Source organism: Zosterops lateralis (genome assembly GCF_965231275.1).
Source record: "Zosterops lateralis genome assembly, chromosome: 14".
Taxonomy (NCBI): domain Eukaryota; kingdom Metazoa; phylum Chordata; class Aves; order Passeriformes; family Zosteropidae; genus Zosterops; species Zosterops lateralis.
Genome location: NC_139774.1, coordinates 1,766,116 through 1,791,436, shown reverse-complemented (window position 1 = coordinate 1,791,436; position 25,321 = coordinate 1,766,116). Strand labels below are relative to the sequence as shown.

Sequence of the window (25,321 nt, the reverse complement as noted above, 5' to 3'; positions counted from 1 at the left end):
TGTTAAAACCATTGGAACAAGGCGTGGTGGGGTTCCCAAATCCATCTGTTGCACCCTCCTGTCCATGAGTGTTGTGCAGATCACTTTCTCCCAAAAAGTGGCACTCAGTCAACTGGGGAGAGCAGTTTGGAGCAGTTCCTGGAGCCCTGGCACAGGGTAACAGTACTGGGCTTCCCTGAAAAGAGGCTGGAAGGGTGGTGAGCAAGGAGATGCCCCATGGATGAGCTGATGGATATGGGGCGGTAGTGGGGGTGATGGACCTGGAAGAGGAAAGGTTGAGCCCTGGAATGTGACAGGAAACTCGGAGATGATGAGGGAGGAGCAGGGCTAAAAGTACAAAGAGGGAAGAGAGAGGAGCACCTGGAAGGTGGAGGGCAGAGAGGGTTGTCTTGGGATATTCCCCTGACGGGGATGAACAGGGCTGAGGAAGGCCAAGGGACACTGCCTGGAACCCCCAGGAATGGCTCCCTGCCCACAGCCTCACAAAACTGCCCTATAAGCCAGCTCCCTACCCTGGCACAAGGTGCCCTGTGTGTGTTCACCTCCCAGGAGAGCAGGAATCACCCCACAGCCATCCACCACCAGATCCATCTGTCGTATGGACATGGTGGAGGCTCCCAGGGGATAACCACAACCCTGCTCCGCTCTCCATCCCCAGAATGTCCTGTCTTGGTTCCCTTCCCATGGCAGTGGTTGGGAACTGAGCTCCAGTGGCTCCAGCATCTGTCCTGACCTGTATTGGGTACTGAGGCTGTGGCAGGTCAAGGCTCTCAGGAATCCAGCAACATTATCCTGGTCCTGGTGCTCTGTGGATAATCTGGCACAGCACTTCAGAGGGGACCTGAGGAGCTGGGGTCAGAGTCGTGATCCTCTAAGCAGACTGTCAGGGGACCCTGGCACTGAGACAGGTGATTTGGGGATTAGGAGGCACTGGGGGTGTTAGATCAGCTCACCAGAGTTGTGTTTGCTCTGTCCCCTGCCCGAGGTGTGGCACATCCACATCTGTACTTCCAACCAGACCTTGTTTGTCCAGAGGAGAATCATGACTTGTTTCTGCAAAGCCTCTCCAATGATGTGGGACCATCATGACCTTTTGGGGACTGTCCCATCATGTCCTTGCCTTGGCCTCAGCAGCAGCACCAGCCCCTCAAAGAGATCAGATCTTGGGTTTTTGGGTAGACTAAGCCATTCTTGACCTTCTGTTAAACCGCGGAGCTGCGCTGGATCCTGCTCCCCCATCCCGCGGCACGAGCGCCAGGCTGACACGACTATGCATTTTCTCAGCTTTCATCTGGTTATAAATATCCAACATAACAGGGCTTCCATTGCTTTCTCCAGGAGATTATCCCGGCAGCCGAACCAATCTGATAAGCAAGTATGCAAGGCTATTTATAGCTTTTCAACTGGAAGACAGATCCATGCCTTTTCTTTGTAGATGGTTCTTCACTTGATTAACACACATCTCAGTGTCCTCCTTTTTTGGACCCTTTCTGCTGTGCAGACTGCAGTAAAATGCTGTATTGCAGGGGCTGAGCCAGGCCCTTTGCAGGAGGAATTATGCTGGTTCTGGTGAAGACATGTCCAGGAGCTTGGCACTGACGTGGCAGCTCCTCAGTCATCCCAGGCGTTTGTCATCCCTGCTATTTTCCCTCGATGCCCACTTGTTTCCTCCCCAACATTTCCCTGTGCTGTTCCCCACCTTGGTGGGGCACGCTGAGCTGGGAATGAAGCTCAGTCTCCCTCTTGGCCACCCGGTGCTTTTCCCAAAGACATCTGCTCCCCCTGGATCCCAGATTTGCTTTGGTTGGAAGGAGCCTGGGAGTGCTGGTGCTCTGTGGAGGCTTTGCCCTGCTGCCATAGTGCACGCAGGGCTTGGATGGGGGCAGTGCCAGTCACTCTCCATCGGCCATCAAGGAATTCAACAGGATTTCAGGACTGAGTATGAGCAATTTAGGAATTGTTACACTGAGCCTGTTTTCCCTCTGTCCCTGTGTGGTGAGAACATGTCTGAGATTGTGGTTTATTGGATGAGGCATTTCTGATTAGTGCTTTTCCACCCCCAAAATCTGTTTTATGGCTGTTATTTAAAGTGGAGACCCCATGCCATTTTTAATGCATGCAGTTACAACCCTGATCGGAGTATGGAATTAACAACACCTCATGAGCTTTCCCAACACTCTCCGTGCCGTAGGATCTGCACTTCCCAGATGTTCATGAGTTTATCTTCACAGTTCCAGGGGAGAAACTCTGCCATAGGTGGGGAATGAAATAGGAAATGGTAATTTGCATTTTTTGGAGGTGGCTGCTTGCTCTGGGTGACCCTGGATGAGCTGCAGCTCCTCCCTCTGCCCTGTCAGGATCCTGGTGCTCCAGAGGCAGGAATCTGGCTGCTCCCAGATGCCAGAGCCCAGGCTGCTGCTGAGGTACGAGGCTTTGGGACTTTGTGGCAGAGCTGGTTTCAAACCCTCCTGCCTGGTTCATCACCAGGGCTTTGCCAAGCCCAGCCTTTCCCGGTGCTGTCCCAGCCCTCCCAACCCCTCAGCACAGCAGGAGTGGATGGATGGAGACATCACTTCCTGGGTTTGGCTGCTGGGCTCAATAAAACCCCGCCAGTGCAGGTTTTCCTTTGTTTCAGGGAAGATTTACAGGGATGCACTGCAAAGCCAGAAGGAGCAGCTTGTCTTACCCATGTGTGACACGGCCATGAAATCCCAGCCCATGATTTCTGCCGGGAACATCCCTTTAGAAATTTCCCACTTTGTTAGCACAAAGTGTGAGACCCAAGGCAAGCCCTCCCAGTGGAAGGTCCTCTCTGCTCCCACGTTCACCAGTCTACACTTAAACTCTGCTTCAGCTCCTCCCTCTTCTTCCTACTGAATCCCACAACACCAGAATTCCCTCTCCTGGTGCGTACTCGGAGATCCCATTCAGGCAACTCAACATTTAAAGATCTCTTTGAAAGAAAACTGAGTCAAGTCCCTCCCTGTGAGCAGAGCCAAGGCAAGAGATTTTGGCAGCTGGGTCTCTCTTCCTCTCCTCCCACCCTTCCTCGCGCTCCTCCCAGCCATTGCCATCTGCTCCTGCCACCACCACAGACCTGCAGCCTCATTCTTGGACAGCAGCAACATCTGGCACATCTTGGATGTGTGTGGTGCTTTTTGGCAACCCTTGCAGAGGCAGTCTGGGGAGAAGTTTCCCTCCCCTACTTTGCTAACTTCTGATTATAGTTCAAGCCTTCCGTTCCTGCAGCTCATATTCCTCTCAGCATGGTCTCCGATTTGCCCACAAGCTTTTGGTGGGCTGGATGTGTCCAGGTGATGTCCCACAGCCCCCCAGCAGCACTTGGTGACATCCACAGCAGCTCCAGGTGCAGGATGATGTATCTGGGAGTGTTTGTGTTCACAGTGTGACCATGGCATGGAAATGTGGCTGCACCTGGCTGTGTGTGCACCCTGCAGTGCTGTGGGATCATGGAATGGTTTGGCTTGGAAAGGACCTTAAAACCCATCCAGTCCCACCCCCTGACATGGGTAAGGACACCTTTTCCCTATCCCAGGTTGCTCCACCTGGCCTTGGACACTGCCAGGGATCCAGGGGCAGCTACAGCTGCTCTGGGCACCCTGTGCCAGGGCCTGCCCACCCTCCCACGGAACAATTCCTGCCCAATATCCCATCCAGCCCTGTCCTCTGGCAGTGTGAAAGCCATTCCCTGTGTCCTGTCCCACCACCCCTTGCCCCCAGTCCCTCTCCAGCTCTCCTGGAGCCCCTTTGGGCCCTGGCAGGGGCTCTGAGCTCTCCCTGGAGTGTTCTCAATGCTGAGCACCCCCAGCTCTGAGCTCCTTGAGAACCTGTATGGCTCAGAGTATTCCTGAGCCAACCATCCTCTTTTCCTGCTCACCACGAGGATGGATTTGCAGCCCTGGGCAGTCACTGCCTCCTGCCTCTGCTTTAGTGCCAGTCATGAGCTGCTTTTTAAGGTTCTCACTGCGATTGTTGTTCAATTCCTCGCAGCCAACAGATGGGACAAAAAAATTACATTCTGTCTCCTTTCCCTGGCACGGAGACTCCTCTAGATGTTAAAACCTATTCTCTTTTTCCTACATTATCTTTAAATGTCCCTTTTGTCTTGCAGAAAGAGTTCCAGGCACATTTGCAGTCTGTGGAGTTGTTTTTTGTTTTGTTTTTCTTTCAAATGCAGCACTTCTGCTTTGTTGCGGAGGCTGAGGAATGCTTTGGAGTGGGCTTTGTCTGAGATGTGGGATTCCAGCTAGATCCATGCCATTCTTGGTCTTTGCTGACTGAGGTCCAGCAGGTCACACATCTGCCCAGCTGAGCTGAGGTTTGGCAGCTGCTTGGACTCCTTTCTAGCTGAGACATTGTGGGTTTGGGGTTTTTGTAACTGATCTTCAGCCTTTTTGAACACTTCAGGGCTGGAATTCCTTTTGTCCTGCAGCAGCTCCGACTCCTGCCCAGGTTTAGGGTGTCCACATTCTTTGTGACCATGTTCTGCTCCTCATGAAATTTCCCTCTGGAAATTCTCTCTGGGTCCCTCAGTAATTCTCAGCACCTACATTTCTTCAGAAGAAATTGGGACCTTCTCTCCTTTCCACACTTAATGTTGGTTCATCCCCAAAACTGGCTCCTGGTTTGCTTAATCACCGCTGGGAAAAGATTTTTATCAGGACAGGCAACATCCAGCAGATTGCAAATGGCCCTGGATTACCCCATCCCGGTTTCAACATTTCTGCCTGAGCTGTAATTCCAGCCCTATTTCCTTATTTTCCATGTTTTCCAGCAGCTGTGTCTGGGCAAACTCTTACGCCAGAGCTGCTCAGGGCAGGGCAGTTGTCCTGCCACACCAGGCAGGTCACCTCCCTTAATTGTCCCCAGGAGCTCGGGGTAAACAGGGCACGGCTGCTCCCCTGCCCCAAGAGCAAGCATACTGCTCCCAGCTCCAGAGAGTGCCTTTAATCCTCTCAAGACCTTCTAAGAAGGCTGCTCCTCGCTTCAGACGTTGTCCAAAATAGCTGTAATAATTTATCTGCCTCTCTTGCCTCAGAGGATTATGTGGTAGTGCACACACACCCATAAGGTTGTCCTCGAGTTCTCCAAATCTCCAAAGATCCTTGGCGGATCCTCGACATCTTTAGAGGAGTTATTTGAAGAACCCAAATTTCCTTGTTGGATTCTGGTTCTTTTTTCCCCCTTTCTATCCCTGAACCCACGTGGTGTGATTGTGAAAGGTCCAGGCAGTGTAGTCACTCAGAGTCAACACCCAAGAGACAAAACCTCCATATTTCAGTGGGAAGGTGCCTTCTCTTGGAGAATATCTAGGTCCCCATGGCTATGTGTGTGCCTGCTGCATTCAGGATTGGATTTTGGGAGTTTTCTGCCGGTTCTTGTGATCCTGGGCTGGGCTGGGATCTCTTCCATTCCCTCTTGCTGTCTGTGGCCAGCCAGTGGAAATCTGCCAATGCCCTCTAACCTGTGTTATGTCTCTCACATTCATTCTCCTCTGAATTCACTGGGTGGAGAAAATTCTATAATTTCTTGTGATATTTATTCCTCTTTCCCCCTGGAAGTGCTCCCCAGGATGGTGCTGTCCCTGTGCATGGTGAGTGCCCAGCTCGGGGAGCTGACCCTGCCCTCACTGTGCAGAGCCCCCGGGCCTGGGGAACACGCTGGGAGCTGCTGACCCCAAACTCACCCTGCTCCTTGGAGCCACTCTTGGGCTCGGGCAGCTCCATGGCAAACTTTGAGACTTTCCTTAAGGGAATCAGCTACAAACAGATGGGAATATGGAAGTTTTTAGCTTGGAATTATAAATGAGCTCATTGAGGGAAGGCAAATTCTGCTGTCCCTGGAAATGGAAAATTTCCCATCTCCCTGACAAGGGAGGCCCAACTGTGTAATGGAACTCCTCCAGTCCAAGGCAGGAACATTTTCCATCATGTTCTACCTCAGCAGGCCTGGGAAAGGGTTCTCACCTGGCAGAACATGACCTCGGTGACATTAAAACGGGGAACCCAACCCACACAGGACTTGGCATTTTCCTTTTCCCTGTCAATGGTTGCAAATTCCGATGCAAATGCCCATGCAAATGGTCATGCACAGCTATTCTTATCTCTAGGCCAAATCTCAACATCCCTTCTTTGGTAGAAAGTCGATTTCCCAAAAATAGTTTACATCAGCCTCCAACTATTCATGGCTTCAGCTCGAGTTCGTTAAACTCAGTTCCAGGAAGAGTTTTCCGAATTAGATCTGCAATGGGAACGGGAGGGTGGGGCCCTTCTTTGCTTGTCTCATGTTCCCCTCCAGGGAGGACATTTCCTCGGAGTGAGGGGTTGGGTGAAGCTGCTTCAGGCTCTTCTTTTTGTTTCCCAGCCCATTTGAAAATACACACTTGAACTTGGGACCCGCTGCCGTTCCTCTGGACAGGTGGGGGACAGCCAGGAATGGAAATTATGATTTCTCTTGAGCCTCAACACTCTGTGTGTTTTGGGAGCAGAATAGGAAGGTCCTTCCTCTCCTTCTGGGTTGGCTCAGCCCTGTCCCTGTGCCATCCTGCTGTCCCAGCACAGCTCCATGGTCAACTGGACAGGGGAGTGACCAGGCTGAGGTTTTGTTGGGTCACATTTCTTGGCCATTTTTCCTCTCCAGACAGAGCAGTTTTCCCACCCTGCCTGCTCTGTGGCTCCACAAAGAGCTGAACTTGCAGGAAGCCGGGATTCTGCGGGAGGCAGGGATTCTGAGCTTGGCATTCAGCTTTAGAACATGTCTAAACCAGAAAAAGCCACCGAGTGTAAAAGCAACAGACAGGCAGGATCCCTCAGCAGCCCCAGACTATTTGTTGTTTTCAAAGACCTGCTTCCTTAGAAAGCTCCTTTTGAAGTAATTTGACGTGCCATTTCCAGCTCCTGTGTGATCTACCGCAGTTATTCCCCCTTTATCTGCCTCCCAATGCTCGGGAATGTCTCCATAAACCTGCCTGCCTCTGCCCGTGCGAGGGACCTGCATTAGTGTGGGATTTAAACTTAATGCCAGAGGAGCTTACGAAGTCTCCCATTTGAGCTTCTCGTGGACTCCACACCTCAGTTTCTTTCTCATAAAAATAGCAGGTGGCTGAGTTTGAAGGATCGGTCAGGTGTGGATCCCTCACATGGAAAATCTCTCTCTCCAGCAGGAGATGGAGGATAAGGGATTCATCCCTGTCCCCGGTGAAATCAATGGCAGCTTTGCTGTTGAGACAGGTCAGGTGTCAGTCTCAGTTGTTGGCTCTTCCCCGGGATTTGATCCTTTGTGCTCTCACCATTAAAGAATCTCTCTTCCTGTCTCCTTCCTATGGGCTCTCATCCATCCTGATTTGAAGTCCCCTCCGTTAAGTGGCTGGAACGCCAGCGCTGCGCTTCCCCGGCAGAGAGGACACTCCATAAATCTCCCATTAGTCATGGATGTGGCGAGCCATCCCAGGGATAGGCTGCCGTGCCTCAGAGGTTATCAAACCGTGGCAGCCCCTGCGTTTGCCTCTTCTTTCCGAGAGCTCAGCTCCCTGCCAGCATCCAGGGCTCATTTCCCGGGAGCTGAGGCAGCCACGCTTTGCTCAGGGATACAACAGTCACCACGTGGGGCTCAGTCCTTGTTCCCAGGCCAGTGTGGCCGGAGCTGGGCTCCCTTTCCAGCACCTCTGAGCAGGACAAGAAGCTCCCAAGAAGCAGGAATGGGGGAAGTTGCTGTGTGGAGGCTGGAAGGCTCCATTCTCCCAGGAGAGACATGCAGAGACATTGTCTGTGTGTGTTGTCCCCAGTGGGATGGAGAGGGGGTCGTGCCTCTGAACAGGGTACAAGGTTCCCAAATGATCCCTGTGAGGCCTTTCAGCCTCAATCCTCGTGGAAAAGGAGGGCTAAACCTCACTGGTGGGAGCATGGAAACCTCCCAGGGTGTCATGGACACCGAGTCCTGCCTGGATGCTCCTTCCAGGGCTGTTTCCCTAAAAACAAACATCTATACATCATTCCTGGGCTTGGGGGACAAGAACAGGGAAGGATCCCTCCAAAGTGCTCTCTTCCAGGGCTCTTGTCTGGCAGGGAGCTCATATCAGAATGAGCTGGATGATGATGACTCTGCTCGTGGTAGGTCTTGGACATGCTTGGATTTATATTTGGCACATTTACTCCAGCATGAGACTGGTGTTGTCAGGCTAAAATAATACAATTTTTCCAATAATTTGGGGTAGACTGGTAGGGATGCTGTGAATCAGGAATAAATCAGCTCAGGTGGGTGAGACTTGTGGCTCTACTGTAGTCTGTGTTCTGTATTACTCAGATATAAAATGCTCCTCCAGGGATGTCCCCTCTGGACAAAGGACACAGGAGAGGCTGGGAGAGGGGTCCAGCAGGAAAGATAGGGTGCTGGAATGCTCAGGTTCCAGGGAACAGCAGTTCTCTGTCAGCTGTGTGTGTCTGGGTTAGAACAACCTGCCTGGCCATGAGGAACCCAGGAGGCAGCAGGAGAAGGGGGTCGGGATGTGATCCCTGCTCGGGGATGTCAGAATGGCGTTTGTGTTGTTTTATCGCTGCCGAGGAAAGAGAAAATGGAGCAGGGAATGCAAAATGACAGAGACTGAGGAGATGTGATATTTGTCTGATGTATTTTGCTGGTAATTAGTGTAATGCCAATTAGACAGAAGTAATTTTTTTTCTCCCCCTTCTTCAGCTGTATAAATTATTGCTGGAATATATGCCAGCTCAAACCAAGATATTAAACTCGGAGTGATGTGGAGATCTCTGCTCCTTGAGGATCTCTAGATGAAATTACTGAGACAACAGGGATCTTTACAAAAGTAAGGCTGACTCTATCCAGAAAGAAAACGAATCAAAGCCAAAGGAATTTTTTGTATTCCACGTCTGGCGTCTTGCTGCTTATTAGCCACGCAGGAAGGGGCCCCCACAGAGAAGCAGCAACATCAGTGAGAAAAGGCAAATATCTCGCCTTTCCTGCAAACAATACCACTTGCAGGCTATTGTTCCCCTATCAGCTTCCCTGAGGAGCAGATCCCGAGCCCTTCCCGTGCTCAGGGCTGCAGGTAAACCCCGCCGCCCACGCGCATTCCATTTGTCATTCCCTGAGCCCTGTTTGCTCCCGCACCGGGACAGCAGCGCCGGGCTTGTTTTGCCTCCGAGTCCCCCGGGACGCGGAGCTCTTTAATGATGATGTACGGCTTCCTTCAAAGGGTCAATTGCTGGCCCGGACCTCTCGGATCGCGGATCCCTCGGAGCTCCCTACCTGGGCACAGACACTGCTCCGTGCTGCACACGGATTTTCCCCTCGCATGAGGAGCAGACCTGCCCTTGCCAGTCTCCTCCCTTTGGAAAAATAACTGCTAAAAATGATGCCCTTGGACCGATTCTGAAAATTTTCATCCATCTCTGTTGGACCGTGAAATCCAAATCTTCTCGTGATCATCCTGCTGCTCCCTGGTGCTGTGCTCTGGGCAAATCCCCTTTGCCAACCTGCCTCTGATGTGGAGGGGGGGATGATGTATCCCGCTTGTCCCGCCTGGATTTTAGGATTTTGTAATCCTTGCTGGCTCTTTAAAGTGTGTTTTATTCATGGCAGCCTTTAGGACTGCCTCTGGCAGGCCTCCCTCGAGTGGTGCAAACTTTATTGCATCTCTCCTCCAGCAGCCTGTAAACTGCAGCACCCAGGGGTAGCTGGAAGTTGATATTCCCTATCGGAAGCGATTATCCATCTTTTCCCTGCTTTCCCGCAAGGGCTTGTTGCTGCCATCCTAAAAACAAACACAGGGCACAGCAAAATTCATCAGGATTGGATTTTTTTCCCCAAATGAGCCATCAGCAGGCTGTCCCGTTCCTAAACTTCCCCATATCCCGTGTTTGCTCCTTCAGCCTTGGTGCTGATCCCTCCTGCTTTTCCAGAAGAAGGGGATTTCTCCCCAGTCCTGGCCATTAGGGCGACAGATCCTTTCAGTGCTTGGTGGGGAGTCACAGCAGGAGGGTAGATGGTTCAATTCAAGCAATTTCTTGGGGTGAATTTTGCCTGCACCACGGGAGGATGTGACCGGGGCTGCTCCTGCCACGTGCCAGCCACAAAACCTCTCCCCGTGGCGCTCCCACTGCAGATTTTCTGCCTGGCAGTCTGTGGGCGTTGGAGGCGTCAATAAGGAGCGTTTTCAGCTGCTTTGTGGCACGGCTGCACTGCGGAGAAAGGGGCTCGGCAGTCCGGGGGCTCGGGCTCTGCATCTCTGAGCAATCAGCAGGGAAATGGCCCCGTTTGATGCGGGATCCTTCCTGCAAAGTTCCCTGGCCGTGTCCCTGCCCTAACGCTCCCAGGACTGCTGTATGTTGGATTTCAGGTGGGTTGGGTTCCCCAGGGCTGGGTTTGGGATCCAGAGCTGTGTGTGCCCCCATCAGGGACAGACATTTCCCCCTCGGCACAGCCCAAGAGCCTCACCCTGCATTTAGTGCCTGTCCCCTGATCCTTCTCACAGCCACCAAAAATTCCTGCAGGGATCTGCCTCTTCCCCCTCGGTGTCTGCAGGACAGCTCAGGCGGGCTCAGGGCAGGCTCTAAAGGAGCTGGAATGATGTGAGGGTGCTCCCTTTCCTCGGAGGCAGCCCAGGGAAGATCCGTGGCAAGGAAACAAAGCGTCCCCATGCAAATCCATACTGTCATTTCCTCTCCCGGTTTCCTTGGGGTTTGGCTTGACTCTCTTCCAAGGGCTCTTCCTTCTCCCTGTTCTGCTTCCCTCCGAGTGGTCTCGGTTCCCTTTGTTTGCAGATCCCCTCCTTGAGACGAGCCCTTTTCATAAACTTGTGATTTCTTTTGTCACTCAAACACCTCCCTGACTTCAAAGGCCGGGAACAGCACTTGGCTCTGTGGCTCCCGGCCCCCCTGCACCAACGATTTCCCCCCAGCCATTGTCCTGCCGGGGAAGGATTATTAAATTGTTGATGGAGCTGAACAATGGTTTTGTTCAAAGGCAGACATGCGAACGCCACTTCTTTTCTCCTTGACACAAGAGCTTTAATACCCGGGAACAATGAGAGGCAGCCACCAAGGAGCAAACACTGGAGAGGATTCACAAAGCCGGGCTGGTGTTCCCAAATCCCTGTGCACATGAACTGGTGCCCCTTGGAGTGCACCCCGTGGCTTTAGGTGAGGTGAGAGAACTGGCCCTGCTGAAAATTAATAAAAAATAATCCAAATATTGCCCGTTAATACTGGCTTGTGTGATTAGGGCATGAGCAGGGAGTGGGAGAAGACCACCCTTTGCACAGAATCATGGAACTAAGGTTGGAAGAAACCTCAGAGATCATCAAGTCCAACCATTCCCCCAGCACTGCCAAGGCCACTACTAACCCCTGTCCCCAGGTGCCACATCCACATGTCTTTGGGGGTGCCAAAGCCATCCACATGGCTCCAGGGTGACTCCACCACTGCCCTGGACAACTCTGCCAGGGCTTGACCATCCTTGTGGGAGGAAATTTTCCCTGATGTCCAACTTGAACCTCTCCTGGTGCAACCTGAGGACACTCATCCTGTCCTTGTCCCCTGGGAGCAGCTCCTGATTTCCCCCATGTGCCCTCTCCTGTCAGGGAGCTGTGCAGAGCCACAAAGAGCCCCCTGAACCTCCTTTTCTGCAGCTGAACCCCGTTCCCAGCTGCTCTCGAGGCCGATGCTCCCATTCCCGGGCTGCTCCACACAGGGCTTCAGGCAGGCTGTGCCCTGGGAGCAGCTCTGGAGCCTGCAGTGAGGATCATTCCCTGCACTGCGCAGCCTCAGGCTCTGACATTTTGTGCTGTTCAGGCTCCTCTCTGATCGCTGATCACCTCAGCTGCTTTCCAGCACCATGGCTTCAATTTTCCATGCTGGGTTTCCCTCAGGTTGATTTCTTTTTTCTGTTTTTCCTAAATTTTAGCAGAGCTGTTCCAGCTGGTTTTGGAGAACAAGCCATGCTGCTTCAGCCCTGCTAACAAAGTGATTATGAAATTTTCCTTTCAAGACCCATTAGCTTAACCACGCTTTGGGAGGGAGGTGTGGAATTTGGCATGGGAGATGCCAGCAGCGGTTGGGGGCTGCTTGTCCCAAAATGTGCTCTGAATGTACTGCAGAACACATCCCTGGGGGGCCACACCCACACTGCCCTGTGTGGCCTTCACACCACAGCATTCCCAGAGTTTATCCATCGGGGGAGTGGATTCCGGCTGACAGAGAGGAGGTTTATAATGGGATATCAGGAAAAAATCTTTCCCTCTGAGGGTAGTGAGGTTGCCCAGAGAAGCTGAAGCCTCCCCTGGGTCCCTGGCAGTGTCCAAGGCCAGGCTTGGAGGGCTTGGAGCAGCCTGGGACAGTGGAAGGTGCCCCTGCCCACGGCAGGGAACAAGATGGGCTTTGAGGTTCCATCCAACCCAAACTGTTCTGTGATTCCATGATTCAAGTTCTCTTTTGGATCCCAGCAAGGGTCTGCTGCCATTGCTTTGTGGACATCCATCCTGTTCCTTGATTTACATCCATCCAGTTGCCTGGTGGCCTCCCTCCTGGACATTTCCCAGTGCTCTGTGGTCCTCAGTTTTCTTTGGAATGCTGGGTACAGCATGGCAGGGACTGTCCTTTTCCTCTGGGAGGGTTGAGCATGGCTGGCTCTGCTCTGGGCCTCTGGGGTCAGGGTGCACCTGAGGATGCCTTGCTGGGAGCCCAGGTGTGCCCAGGTGGGCAAGGGGGCCATGGGCACCTGGCCTGGATCAAAACCAGTGGGACAGCAGGATCAGGACACGGCCTGTCCCCTGTGCTGGCACTGCTGGGGGACCTCGAGGGCTGTGTCCTGTTCTGGGTCCTCATGGCCAGAGAGACCTGGAGGGGCTGGAGCATGTCCAGGACAGGGAATGAAGCTGGGGAAGGGGCTGGAGCACCAGGAGAGGCTGAGGTAAGCTGGGAAAGGGGCTGAGCCTGGAGAAAAGGAGGCTCAGGGGGGACCCTGTGGCTCTGCACAACTCCCTGACAGGAGGGGACAGGCAGGGGGGTCGGGCTGTGCTCCCAGGGAACAGGGACAGGAGGAGAGGGAACGGCCTCAGGCTGGGCCAGGGGAAGCTCAGGCTGGACATCAGTAGGAATTTCCCCATGGAAAGGGTGCTCAGGGATTGGAACTGCCCAGGGAGGTTTGGAGTGCCCATCCCTGGAGGTGTCCCAGGAAGGGCTGGAGGTGGCACTGAGTGAGTGCTCTGGGCTGGGACAAGGTGGGGATGGGGCACAGCTGGGACTGGATGATGCTGGAGAATTTTTCCAGCCTCAGTGACCCTGGGATTCAGTGAGAGACCTGCTTTGGGGGTTCTGGGAGAAGCATCCAGTCTGCAGTGCCTCCCACAAAGCCTTTCCTTGGCTCATTCCCAGGCTGTGACATTGCCCAGATCCCCTGGAGCAGAGCTGTCCCCACGTCCCCCCACACGTGGCACAGGGGTGGCACACTGGGGTCCCTCGCTGCCTCCCCAGTCCCCAGCCAGCACAAAGGGACTCTATCTTCTTCTTCCTTTGATTGTCCTTCCTGGGGCCTGTTCCCTCCCTTCTCCTGCCCTTCCTGGCGAGCTGGCAGAAGCTGCCTCAAGCTCCAGTGCCCTCCGTGATGAGCTGCTGCCAGCCAGGGAAGCAGGGCTGCAGCTTTAATTAAATGATAAGGGCAGAGCCCCGGAAGTGGGGAGATAAGTGCACTGGTGTCTGCCACCACACTTGCCCAGGCTCTTTCTAATTAGCTTTGAGAAGCTCTGGAGAGGCAGATTAACCCTTGCAGGTGCTGGATGAGCACTGGGATGTAGGAAGAGGGTGCCCAGGCCAGCCCTAGGGGTGCCTTGGTGCAGTGCCATGGTTTGGGTGGGATGGGGCTGGAGGGGACCCGCTGTGCGCCCCCCAACCTGGGGCAGAGGGGACAGGTCAGGGAGGATCAGACCTGGCCCTTCCCAGGCTCAGACACAAGGCAGAGCTCAAGGATTATGTGCTCAGGTTCCTCCTGCAAGGAGCATTTGCTGCTCTGACATCTGCCTGCCAGGTGGGGGGACTGTCCCCAGCCCCACAGGGCACAATCCTGCCATGGCTCAGGTCTCCAGCCCCTCTGGAACCATGGCCAGTGATGCTCTGAGAGCTGGGGACTTGGGGACATGGGGTAAGGGCGACTCTGTGTCACCACCACATGAAAATATGGGCTGGCATCTCCCCAGGACCTGGTGCCACCAGGGCCACCACCTGTCCCTCAGCCAGGTCCAGCTGAGAGGGCTGGGAAGGGCACCAGGCTGTGGGACTGTGTCACCAGGTCACTGGGTGGTCAGAGTGGCACTGGTGACACTGCTCCCGGTGGCCTGGCCCCTTGTGGTCACACTGGCTGGCAGCACAGGGTACCCGGAGTGTGCCAGGGAGCTCTGGGGTGGGCATTCCCATGCCCTCAGGGAGCTCTGGGAGGGCCATTCCTGTGTCCCCAGGGAGCTCTGGGGTGGCCATTCTTGTGTCCCCAGGGAGCTCTGGGAGGGCCATTCCTGTGTCCCCAGGGAGCTCTGGGAGGGCCATTCCTGTGTCCCCAGGGAGCTCTGGGAGGGCCATTCCTGTGTCCCCAGGGAGTCCCTGCCTGGAGGGGGGGCCAGGCCATCCCCGCAGCCCCCCAGGGGTGGAATCCCGAGCATCCATCAGCAGAGGTAAGGTGGGAATGCAGGATGCAGGCAGGAGCAATCGCGGAGGAATTTGGGCAGCAGGAATGCGCATCCAAGGCATGCATGAGCTGGCAGCCCCCGGGGATGGCAGGTGGTGCCGCCTCCCGTGGGATTTACATAACCATCATTAGACCGTGCCGAGCCAGGAGAGCCCTGTGCTCCCACCTGTCCCAGCTCCTGGGGCAGGGAAGGAAGGAGGGCAGCTCCACTGCCCGAAATTCCATGTTTTTAGGATCTTTGTGCACTCCTAAAGGAACCTCAGGCCTTGTTGCTCACCTGGATGCTGCGGGAGCTAATGCTGGGAAGAGGGTTTGGTGATTCCGTGGATTGATTTGGACTCCCCAACCTTTCTGGTGGATATCTGTGGAATGTCTCTTGTCTCTAGGACAGCCAGAGGATAATGTTGGGATATTAATGGATCCAGGATTTCATTCTGGAGCTGGATTGGGTTGTTTTATGCAACGTGAGTGAGGAGGATTGCCCAGCAATGCTCATTCCTTGCCTTTGCTTTTGGCTGCTGTGAGTTTTAGCTGCAAGGACCCAATTTTTCATAGAGGGCATGTGCCAGGTACCAAATGTTTTGAGAAGTGCCAATGAAATGTGCCCAGATATTTTATTTTCAAAATGAGGAGAGAAAATTGCTGTTTTTCCTCATTAGGAGAGCAACATCCCCATTCTCCAGCCCCTTTTTAGAGGAGGAATTTCTGTGATCTCTTGAGCCTTTCCTTGTACCTTCCCCAGTTTCTGCAGCCTTTGGGCAGAGTCTCACTGGCAAGGCAGTTCCTTCCCTGTTAAATCTTGGGTGGTTCTGTGCTCTCCCTGGGAGCCACAAAGGGACCCCAGGGGAAATATTTCCACCAGAGTGTGACTCTGGTGTGCATCACAAAGCACTTTCAGGAGGAGAATTAAGGCTGCCTGGACAATCCTAATTTTGGCATTTCCTAACCTTTGAACCCTGTAATCCTATTAAGGTGCTTCTTAACATAATTATTTGGCAGTTTAATGTAATAATTCTGCCTTTTATAGTCCAGTGGAGGTTGGAGCCCCTCTGTGCCAGGGTAGATCATGAGGATGGCACCACGAGCACAAAATCTGTTCTAGGGGGGTGGAATTTGTTCCCTGGGTATCACAGGGAAGCTGTGGGGATTTTGGGAGCCCTCAGTGTGTTGCTGAGCCCTGCAGGGACACGTTCAGTGTCCAGGGACATCCATCCTGGTGCTCTGCCTGCTGTTGCTGTGGCAATGTGGCCACTGTTACATGGTGCCCGTGGCGTGACCGCAGCAGGGAGGCGGCTCCTCCGGCACACACGGGAAAACACATCCCCGGGAGCCAGGAAAACACATCCCTGGGAGCCGGGAAAACACATCCCTGGGAGCCGGGAAAAGGGAAAACACATCCCCAGGAGCCAGGAAAACACATCCCTGGGAGCCGGGAAAAGGGAAAACACATCCCCAGGAGCCAGGAAAATACATCCCTGGGATATGGGAAAAATGAAAACACATCCCTGGGAGCCGGGAAAAAGGGAAAATAGATCCCTGGGAGACAGGAAAAGGAAAAACAGATTCTTGGGAGATGGCAAAATGGAAAACACATCCCTGGGAGATGGCAAAATGGAAAACACATCCCTCGGAGTGAGGAAAGGGAAAACAGATCCCTCGGAGTGAGGAAATGGAAAACACATCCCTCGGAGTGAGGAAAGGGAAAACAGATCCCTGGGAGATGGGAAAGGGGAAAACACATCCCCTGGGAGTGAGGAAAGGGAAAACACATCCTTGGGAGATGGGAAAAGGGAAAACACATCCTCTGGGAGCTGGGCAAGAGAAAAACGAATCCCCTGGGAGTGGGCAAGGGAAAACACATCTCCTGGGAGTCAGAAGGGAAGAACAGATCCCCTGGGAGCTGGGCAAGAGAAGAACACATCCCCTGGGAGCCAGGCGAAGCACTCCAGCCCCAGCTGTGCCTGCTTTGCTGAGCCTGGTGGGTGCATCTGTCCTCATCCATTCCTGGGCCGAGCTGGGATCCCCTCGGAGGAGCTGGGAAGGCATTTGCAGTTCCGGAGTTTCGGGATGTCCTGCAGGTCCTGGCGGGCCGGGCACTTCAGGGCGAGCTGTCCGTGCTGCTCGGGACTGCTGGTCAGCAGAGCCAGCGGGGTGGAGGGGCCGGGGGAGATGCCGGGGGTGTTCCATCCCCGGAGCCCAGGAGAAACCCGTCTGTGCTGCAGCCTGCGGAGCCCTGGGATGTGCTGGGAGAGCGGGTGTTGCTCGTTTTTGCCCCGGGAGCCGGAGGTGCGGCTTCGAGCCGCAGTCAGCACCTCGGTGGGCAGTGCCGGGTCGGGCTCCGATACCGGGAGCCATCTGGAGCGAGGGTGGGTAGTTTGGGGAGCCATCTGTCTGGGTGTTGTAGTGCTAGAATTGGTCCCGCAGCCGTCTGGCTGGGTGTTGTAGTGCTAGGAATGGTCCTGCAAACCGTCTGCACGCGGGGAGGGGCTGAGGGAGCCGCGGCTGGGAAAAGCTGGGGCAGCAGGGAGCTCCGTGCCTGTGCTCTCGGCTCTCGGGCCTCCCGTGCCCGTCCGGCCCTGCAGCAGCCCCGAGGGGACGGGCAGGGCTCAGCAGCTCCCGCAGGGACATTGGGGACCTCTGGGCTTGTCCACGTGGGAATATGGGCCAGGAATGGGTGAGGATCCTGCATCCAAAGGGTGTCCTGGGGGATCAGCCAGAGAGGGATTGTCCCACTCTGCTCTGGGCTGGGGCAGCCTCACCTCCAGTGTTGGGGCACTTTGAGTGCCACAGGATCAGAGATCCAAAGCTGTTCCAGAGTGTCCAAAGGAGGGAGCCCGGACTGGGGAAGGCTCTGGAGGGGCCACCCGAGGAGCAGCTGAGGGCACTGGGCTGGTTCAGCTGCAGCACAGGAGCTGAGGGCAGAGCTCAGGGAAGGAGGGAACGGCTGGAGGGGGAGGTTTGGGTTGTGAGCCAGGAAAGGTTCTTTCCCCAGAGGGTGCTGGCACTGCCCAGGCTCCCCAGGGAATGGGCACGGCCCCGAGGCTGCCAGAGCTCCAGGAGCCTTTGGACAGCGCTGCCAGGGATGCCCAGGGGGGATTGTTGGGGTGTCTGGGCACGGCCAGGAGCTGGACTGGATGAACCTTGTGGGTCCCTTCAGCTCAGGATATTCCATGATTCCCTGCTGGGATATCACACTGCCTGTGCCCCCCTCATTTGGGGACTGTGAGGGGCGACCTTGTCTCTGAGCCTTGTGAAGGAGATCCCAGCTCCAGAACCACCTGCAGCACAGCTCCCCTCTCCCAACAGCCCTGGCAAGGGGAAAACATTTTGGGAATGAGCCACAGAGCTCCTGTTCCCTGCAGAGAGCTCCTGCTGAGCTGGGATGGGATGGAATGGGATGAGATGAGTTGGGATGATGAGCATCTCTTGTGCCAGCGTGGGGGGACTTTTCCAGGCTACTGGGCCTGGTATGGAGAGGTGGGAATGAAGGGGTGGGATAATGCAGGACATCCATTCACAGGTGTGGAGGATGGGATGGAATGGGATGGGATGGGATGGGATGGGATGGGATGGGATGGGATGGGATGGGATGGGATAGGATAGGATGGGATAGCAGTGGGGCTAGACAGTGTAACATGGGATGTTGGGCTACACAATCCCAGCTGTTCCTTAGGGTGTCTGAGGAGGGAGGGGAGAAGCAGCACGGGTGCCTGGAGGAAGCAGCTCTGCAGGGAAATGGTATCTGGAGGGAGCAGTGCTGTAAAACATGGCACCTGGAGGAAATGGCTGCACTGCAGCAGCGCTGCCTGCAGGGAAGGCAGCAGCGGGGGGAGGCAGCACCTGGAGGCGGCAGCAGCACAGAACACGGCACCTGCAGGACGTGGCACCGTGGGGGGGCCGTCCCTGGAGGCAGCGGCGCCTCCCGGGAACGGCGCGGCGGGAAACGGCACCTGGAGGGAGCAGCACCATGGGAGAGCCTTGCCTTGGGGACTGCGCTGTGGGGACACCCCCGTGGGGACACCCCTGTGGGGACACACCTGTGGGGACACAGCTATGGGGACACAGCTATGGGGAGTGGCGCTGCGGGAGGGTGGCACCCATGGAGAACATTGGCACGGCAGGATGGGGCTTGCCAGCAGCTCTGTCCTGGGCAGAGGGGAGCAGAATTCCTGGGAATGGCTCCTGGAGGAGTGATGGTGCAGGAGAGTGGTACCAGGAATGGTGGAATAGGGAGTGGTGCCAGCTGCCAGGAGCTGTGAGGCAGGAAGGGAGTCTTTGTCGCACAGAGAGGGTGACAATGCTGCTGGGAGGGGATGGCATGGGAGGCCACCACCGTCAGAGACATCCCAGAGGGGTCTGCAGAGCCCTGGGGGCTTAGAATGGGAGAAGGGGCATTTCCAGGTGTCCAGAGTACAGAGGCCAGGCTGCCTCTCCTGGGAACACTGCCCCTTTCCCTGGCTGAGGACAGACCTTTGAGATCCCTGGCACCCCAGGGTGCAGCGTGGGCCCTGCTCTGTCCCTCTGTCCCCAGGCCCAGCACAAGTCAGGGCTCTGGGGCTCTGCTTTTGAGGCAGCTGGCTGGGATGAGTTCTCCCCAGGGAGGGAAGAAGGCTCTTTCTGATCCCAGCTTTGGGAAATCATCTGGTTTTCCTCGCAGCTGCTCTCCCCACACTCTCATTCCCCATTTCCCCACACTGCTGAGCCTCTCCAGCCCCTCCTGGCATGCTGTGCTTCCCTCCTCCCTTTTCCTGGACTTCTCTGCTTCCTCTGCCATGCTCTGCTCTGTCACAGCCCCACTGCCTCCCCTCCCTTCCAAGACTTCTGTGCTGCATCATCCATCCCTGCTCTCCCTGCACTGACACAAATGGAAGACACAGCAGGACCAAACCAGGCTGGCATGTGGCAGAAGGTGGCATTAAAAACATGCTGGGGGCTTGCTCAGCCTCTGCTTGGAGATCTGGAGATCCCAGGCTTGCAGAGGGCGAGGGAACCTCTGCCCGTGTCCTGCAGGAGAGGGAAGCGCTGCTGACTGGGGCTGCTGCTTTTGTCCTTTTCCCAAAGTGCCCCAGAGCTTTGCTGGAATTTCCCAGGAAGGTTTTGGAGGAGCGCTGTGATGGGATGAGCTCCTGCCCTGGGTGGGGAGAGGGAGACAGGAATAATTAGCAGCAGCACCAATTTGTGCCTCTTCCTAGAGGAGCCAACCTGGCATCTCTGAGGCATAAAAATCCTGGGGTAAAACCCCAACCATGCCCCTCAAAAAACCAAAGGGATCCAACTTTTCCAGCCCTGGATTCATCCCTAAGGAGGAGAGCCCCGAGGCAGCTGACAAGGGGAAGCCAGAGAGAGGCAAAGCTGCAGGGAGGGGCAGCCAGGAGGGTGTGAGGGTTGTGAATGGCCAAGCCACCACTTCCCTGCCTGGGGAGCACAGTCTGGTGGCCTGGAATAACCAGGATGGGCCAAAGCTCAGGAAAACACGGCAGCTGCACTAAGCTTTACCTGGCGTGGCCAGGACGCCCTGATAGCCCAGAGGGCGTGGCCATCCTCTCCACCCCCTGGGAATGTTGTCACATTCCAGGGTTTCAAAGGCACAAAAGTGCATTTTGGGTGGAGGAGGGATCCGGAATCCTGAGTGCCCTTTGTTTTGTGCACCCCGAGGTGTGGGCCTGCCTCCTCACCACCTCACAAAATCAGGAAAAATAAATGGGCAAAACTCCCATCAAAGAGGGATTTGTGCTTGTCTGGTGGCACATGGGAGTCCCCGAGCCACCAGCATGTGCTGGGAATTAGGCCATGGGGTCGTGTTTTCCCTCAGTCCCAGCTATTCAGGAGTTCCACCCTGCCCCGTTCCGGGCTCATGGCACAGAATCCGCTGCTCAGCGGCTCCACAGGCGAGAGGACAATGCTGGAAAGAGGCTTCAGTGCCAGGAGCAGACAATGGGTAAAGCAGAATAAAAGCCCCTGAACACAGCGTTCCTGCTTGATCCTGCCATTCCCAAGCTGCTGCTGGCACGAGGAAATCTCCATCGTTCCCTGCAGAGGTGGATTTTATTTCAGCCCTGCCAGTCCCCTCTGTGGGCTCAGCAAAGCTCCTCCTGCCCCAGGAAGAGGGGATGGCTCCCATCCACCCCCCGGGAGCACAGAGCACCAGGGCCTTTCTGGGAGAGGAAGGGATGTCCAGGAGGAAAGCAGGAAAGGATGGCATTAATTCCTCTTGGACTTCAAACTGACCAAGCCATTGCATGGCCACTGGAGAGTCCCATACTCCTGAGAGGAAAACCTGATGGATCTTTTCGGATTCAGATTCCATTCTCTGCTTGGACTTGCCCAGAGCAGGGATGAAAACAGAGCTGTTGTGCCTGTGGTTTTGTATCTCACATGTGAAACAGAATCGAGGCAACTCCCCAGGAAAGCAGGGCAGCTGGTGCATGGCCAGCCCCAAGGACGTGCCCTGCCAAGCTGTGCTCTTGTGCTGCCCGTGCCACTGCTGTGTCCCCTGAGCTGCTTCTGTGCTGCTGCTTTTTGTCCCCGCGGTGTGAGCGTGGCTCAGCGTCCTGCTGGGATGTATCCATGTGTGTGTCCATGTGTGTGTCCCTCTGTGTGTGCACAGCCCCAGCCCCTCAGCTTCTACTGTCACCCCCCAGGTGTCTCTGAGTGTCCCTGTGTGAGTCCCGTGAAGGCTGCCGGGCTCCAGGGAGGATCAGGATAAAGCTGGAGCAAGGAGTGAGGGAGCAGCAGTGGTGGCTGAGCAGCCTCCAGGAGGCTGGACAGGGCCAGGAGAGGCTGAGGAGGCAGTGGGGAAGGGGGGAAAGGGGGTGGCAGAGGCTGAAGGGGGTGTGGAAGCTGGGGCTGTGCACTGATGTGACGCTGTCGTCCTTTTTCTGCCCCTCATCAGAGTCCCCTGAGCGGAGCAGGCTGTGAAGGGGGGCTGCCAGCAGGTATGTCCGTGTGCCTCCCGCCAGGATATCCCAGCTCCAGGGAGAGCTCCTGTGGAACGTGGGCACAGGCCCCAGGGGGAAACGGGGCTGCCTTCAGAGACAGTTACTGGGGGCTGTTTGAGGGCAAGATGTGCTCACACAATGGTTGGCTGCTGACTTTGCCCCTTCATCCATGCCGGTGTCAAGCATTCCCAGCATTGTCTGGAGCCTTCTCCTGCATCCTTTGTGTGAGAGCTGTGCCAGGGTGACTTGGGTGTGTGGCAGTCCCAAACTGGTGACAGGAGGAAGTGTTGACCAGGGCAGATACCCCACCATGGTGTCCTGGTTCACTCCTTCCCAGGGCTCAGGCACTGTCCATGAGTCTGCCCTGCTTTTGGGATGAGGGAATTGTGTGCACCAGTGTGTGCCCAGTAGGAAAGGAGTGCCCCACATGTCTCAGGCCCCCAGAGCTCCTCAGCATCTCCCACCATTGGTCTGTCAGTGGAGAGAGCTCCATGGTGGTGGAGACATAGAGAGGATTTTTGGGAACCACAGGGACATCTGGAAATCTGAGCAGCCTCAAGGTCATGAGCAGCATCAGCGCCAGGCTGGATGTGCTTGTGGCAGCAGGCAGTGATGTGTCCCAGGACACCATGTGGTGCCCCACACTGGGGCAGAAATCAAGGAATGGCTCGTGATTGGGATGGCTCTGAGGGACACTCAGCTCTGCATGGAAGTGCCAAATTCCGGCCACAGAAGCCTCGTGACAGATGCTGCCTGTGCCAAGGACACCTGGCTGAGGCTCAGGGACACCTGGGGCAAGGGGGGCTGGTGTGTGAGGACACCAGGATGTGAATTGGTCTAACTGGTGTTCAGTGTCCTGGCTGTGCCAGGAGCTGTGGTGCCCTCGGGTGTTGGGCTCCCTCAGGGGCAGGGGTTTGGTGCACAGGACATCCTGGCATCTCCAGCCTCTCGGGGCAAGGGGGGCATGGTTTCACTTCCATGTGCTTGGGGATTTCGGGCTCCACAGGAGACCAGGACTTCTGGCTGGGCTCGTGGCTTCTGCTGAGGGTGCCAGGTTTGGCTGGAATGTGGCCTGGGATGCCTGGTGGGAGCAGGGCAGGGATGCCCAAGGATGCTGCCCAGGACACATGGCTGTGCCTCAGGGCTGAGTCCAGGGCAGTTCTGTCTCTGTGAAGCCATCAGTGGTGCCCAGTGGGAATTCCTGGAGCTTAGCAGGTTCCAGGTGGTGCCTAAACTTCTGGGATCACAAGCCTGGTGTGGCAGCGTGTGTGCTGCTGTGCAAATACAAGCTATGGGGCCTCCCTGTGCAATCCTGGTCTCCAAAGGGGCTCGGGGAGCTCTGCCCCATGCTCTGCCTCCTGTCTCTCTGTAGCTTTAGGTTTCCCTCCCAGCTCTGCTTTGCTCCCTGGCTGTTCATGGGTGCAGCTCCCGGGGTGTCCATAGGTCTGGTCCCAGGGTGTCTGTGGGTCTGGCTCCCAGGGTGTCCATGGGTCCAGCTCCCTGGCTGTCTGTGGGTCCTGCTCCCAGAGTGTCTGTGTGTCCAGCTATCCCTCCCAGTGTGGGTAGGATGGAGCTCTCCAGTCCCTGCAGGTCATCCCTGCCCTCCATCCCCATCCTGAGGGAGTTCCCGGGGTGACACTGCTGTCCCTTGTTCCCACAGATCTCCGGCCTCTGCCCGATGTAGCCATGACTGGGACCTGCACCCGGGAGTGCACAGAGTTCGGCCACTCCGACACCTGCTGGATGCCTGGGCAGTCCTCCCCCAGCCGCAGGCCCAAGAACGCCCTCAAACTCTCCACTTTTGTGCCTTACCAAGACCGAGGGAGCCAAGAGCAAGTCGGGAATGGCAGCCCCAGACTGTCGGAAGAGCGCAGCACCAAAATGGCCAACCTCCGCCTGCTCCCCACGTACAGTGCCTTCTCCAATAGTAGCCATGAGCCCTGCAAGGACTCTCCCATGGAGGAAATTCCTCTCACCCAGACCTCGGACTTCCAGTCGGCCACCACCCCCTCGGCCCAGACCACCAAGAGGGAGATCTACCTGTGAGGCTGGGCGTGAGGGGCAGGGAGCAGAGGCCAGAGGAACGTTTTCCACTTCGATGCTTTATGGCTCCGGCCGCTTCTCCAGGCAGGGCGCTCTGCGGGGAGCAGGGCAGGGCGAGGCAGGGATGAGAGGAGCGCCTTTTTAACCTCGTGTCTCCCGGGGCTGGGGGTGGGTGGGGAGGATGAGAAGCATCCCGACCCCGATTGCCGAGCATCCCGAACTGCTGCCAGGGAGGGCTGGGCAGGCTCCTGGTGCGGAGGGCACAGAGAAGGGAGAGAAGGGCTTACGTACCAAAGGTCCACGTAGAGCTGGTGGAGTTCCTGGGGCATAGGACGAGGAGTGTCCCCGAGCACGGGGAGCCAGCTGCCTGTCTCTTTGCTGTAGACTCCTGTAAATACGAATCTTATAGGAATGACATTCAAGTCCTGCCTGATCGCAACTTTTTATTGTCCTTGAAACAAAACAAAACAAAACAAAAAAAAGAGACACTTAAAAAGAAAACAAAACAAAATGAAAAAAAAAAAAACCTAGACAAAAAAAAAGAGGAAAAACAAAACAAAACAAAACAAAAAAAAAAAAAAAAAAGAGAGAGAGAAAAATAACAAACCACAGGGAGCAAGTTCCAGCTTTGAATGGTTTCCTGCGTGGAAGAGCCCCTGGGAGCGCAGCGTCCGGCCCGCACTCATGTTCTATATTGTAAATAGAGATGTGATCAGTCCCTGAAACAGCAGCTGGGGAGCTGGAGGAGAGGGGCAGCATCCTGGCTGGACTGTAGGGACTTTGCTATTTTTCAGCCTGGATCTCTTTCTGAACGTTGTCACTGTGCCCACAAGCTGCAGGGTCCCTAGGGACTGCCCGGTGCCATAGGTGGGGGCTGCTCTGAGGGGGCGGGGATGTCCCCGGTGGTGGCCCTGCGCCTGGCGGGTGGAGGAGGGGTGGGGAAGCCCCCAGTCAAGGGACCGGCTGGGTCCGGGGAGGAGATGTCCCCAGGAAGGGACCGGCTGGGTCCGGAGAAGCCCTCAGTCCGCCTCTGCTGGCAGGGAGGTCGGCAGCGGCTCCGGCTCTCAGCCCATCGCCTCGGGCCTCCTCCGGGGCAGGGGATGCCCACGAGGCCGGGCTGTGCCGTGCCCTCCACCTCCGTCCCATCCGCCTGTAAAGCCACCATTGCCTTTGTGAGGAGGAGCTTTGTCTCAGGGTCACACCGGGGGCCGCCGAGCCCCTGCCCGCTGGACTCCGCTGCCCTTAGGCCCCAGGGCCACTCTCACGGGGTCCAGCTTTCTCTTCCATTGTCAAAGGTCCACCGGCCTCCCCGGCACGTCCCCGCTGCCCCGGCGTCCTCAGCTCCCGTGCAGGGGGGAGAGAAGCCCCTGCCCCTCCCAGGGCTCCCCAGAGGGGACCCCTGGCTCTGTCCCCGCTCCCTCAGCAGCCGGGGCACACTCCTGGCTTTGGGGTGCACCCCTGGCAGGAGGGGTCCTGGCCATTCGCGCCTCATTCCTGGGTAGCCCTTCCCAGTCCTCGCCCGCCGGGCCGCGGGAGGGGCCGTGCTGCACCCTTGTGCTTCCCGTCTCCAGCTCTGGCATCTTCCCGAGGGAGCGAGGCCGGCAGGATGGGCGTCCCGCGGCGGCGCATCCCCG

General features: G+C 56.0%; 1 protein-coding gene across 2 annotated transcripts in view; it reads left to right on the top strand.

Annotated features, from left to right (window-relative positions):
* Positions 1-24,876, top strand: part of PCDH1 (protocadherin 1) — a 54,435-nt gene extending 29,559 nt beyond the window's left edge. For both annotated transcript variants that reach the window (XM_083871946.1, XM_083871945.1), the window contains exon 5: positions 23,305-24,876. In XM_083871946.1, the coding sequence (XP_083728072.1) occupies positions 23,305-23,690 (386 nt within the window). In that variant the 3' untranslated portion in view covers positions 23,691-24,876. The remainder of the gene's footprint in view (positions 1-23,304) is intronic.
* Positions 24,877-25,321: the final 445 nt, after the last annotated feature.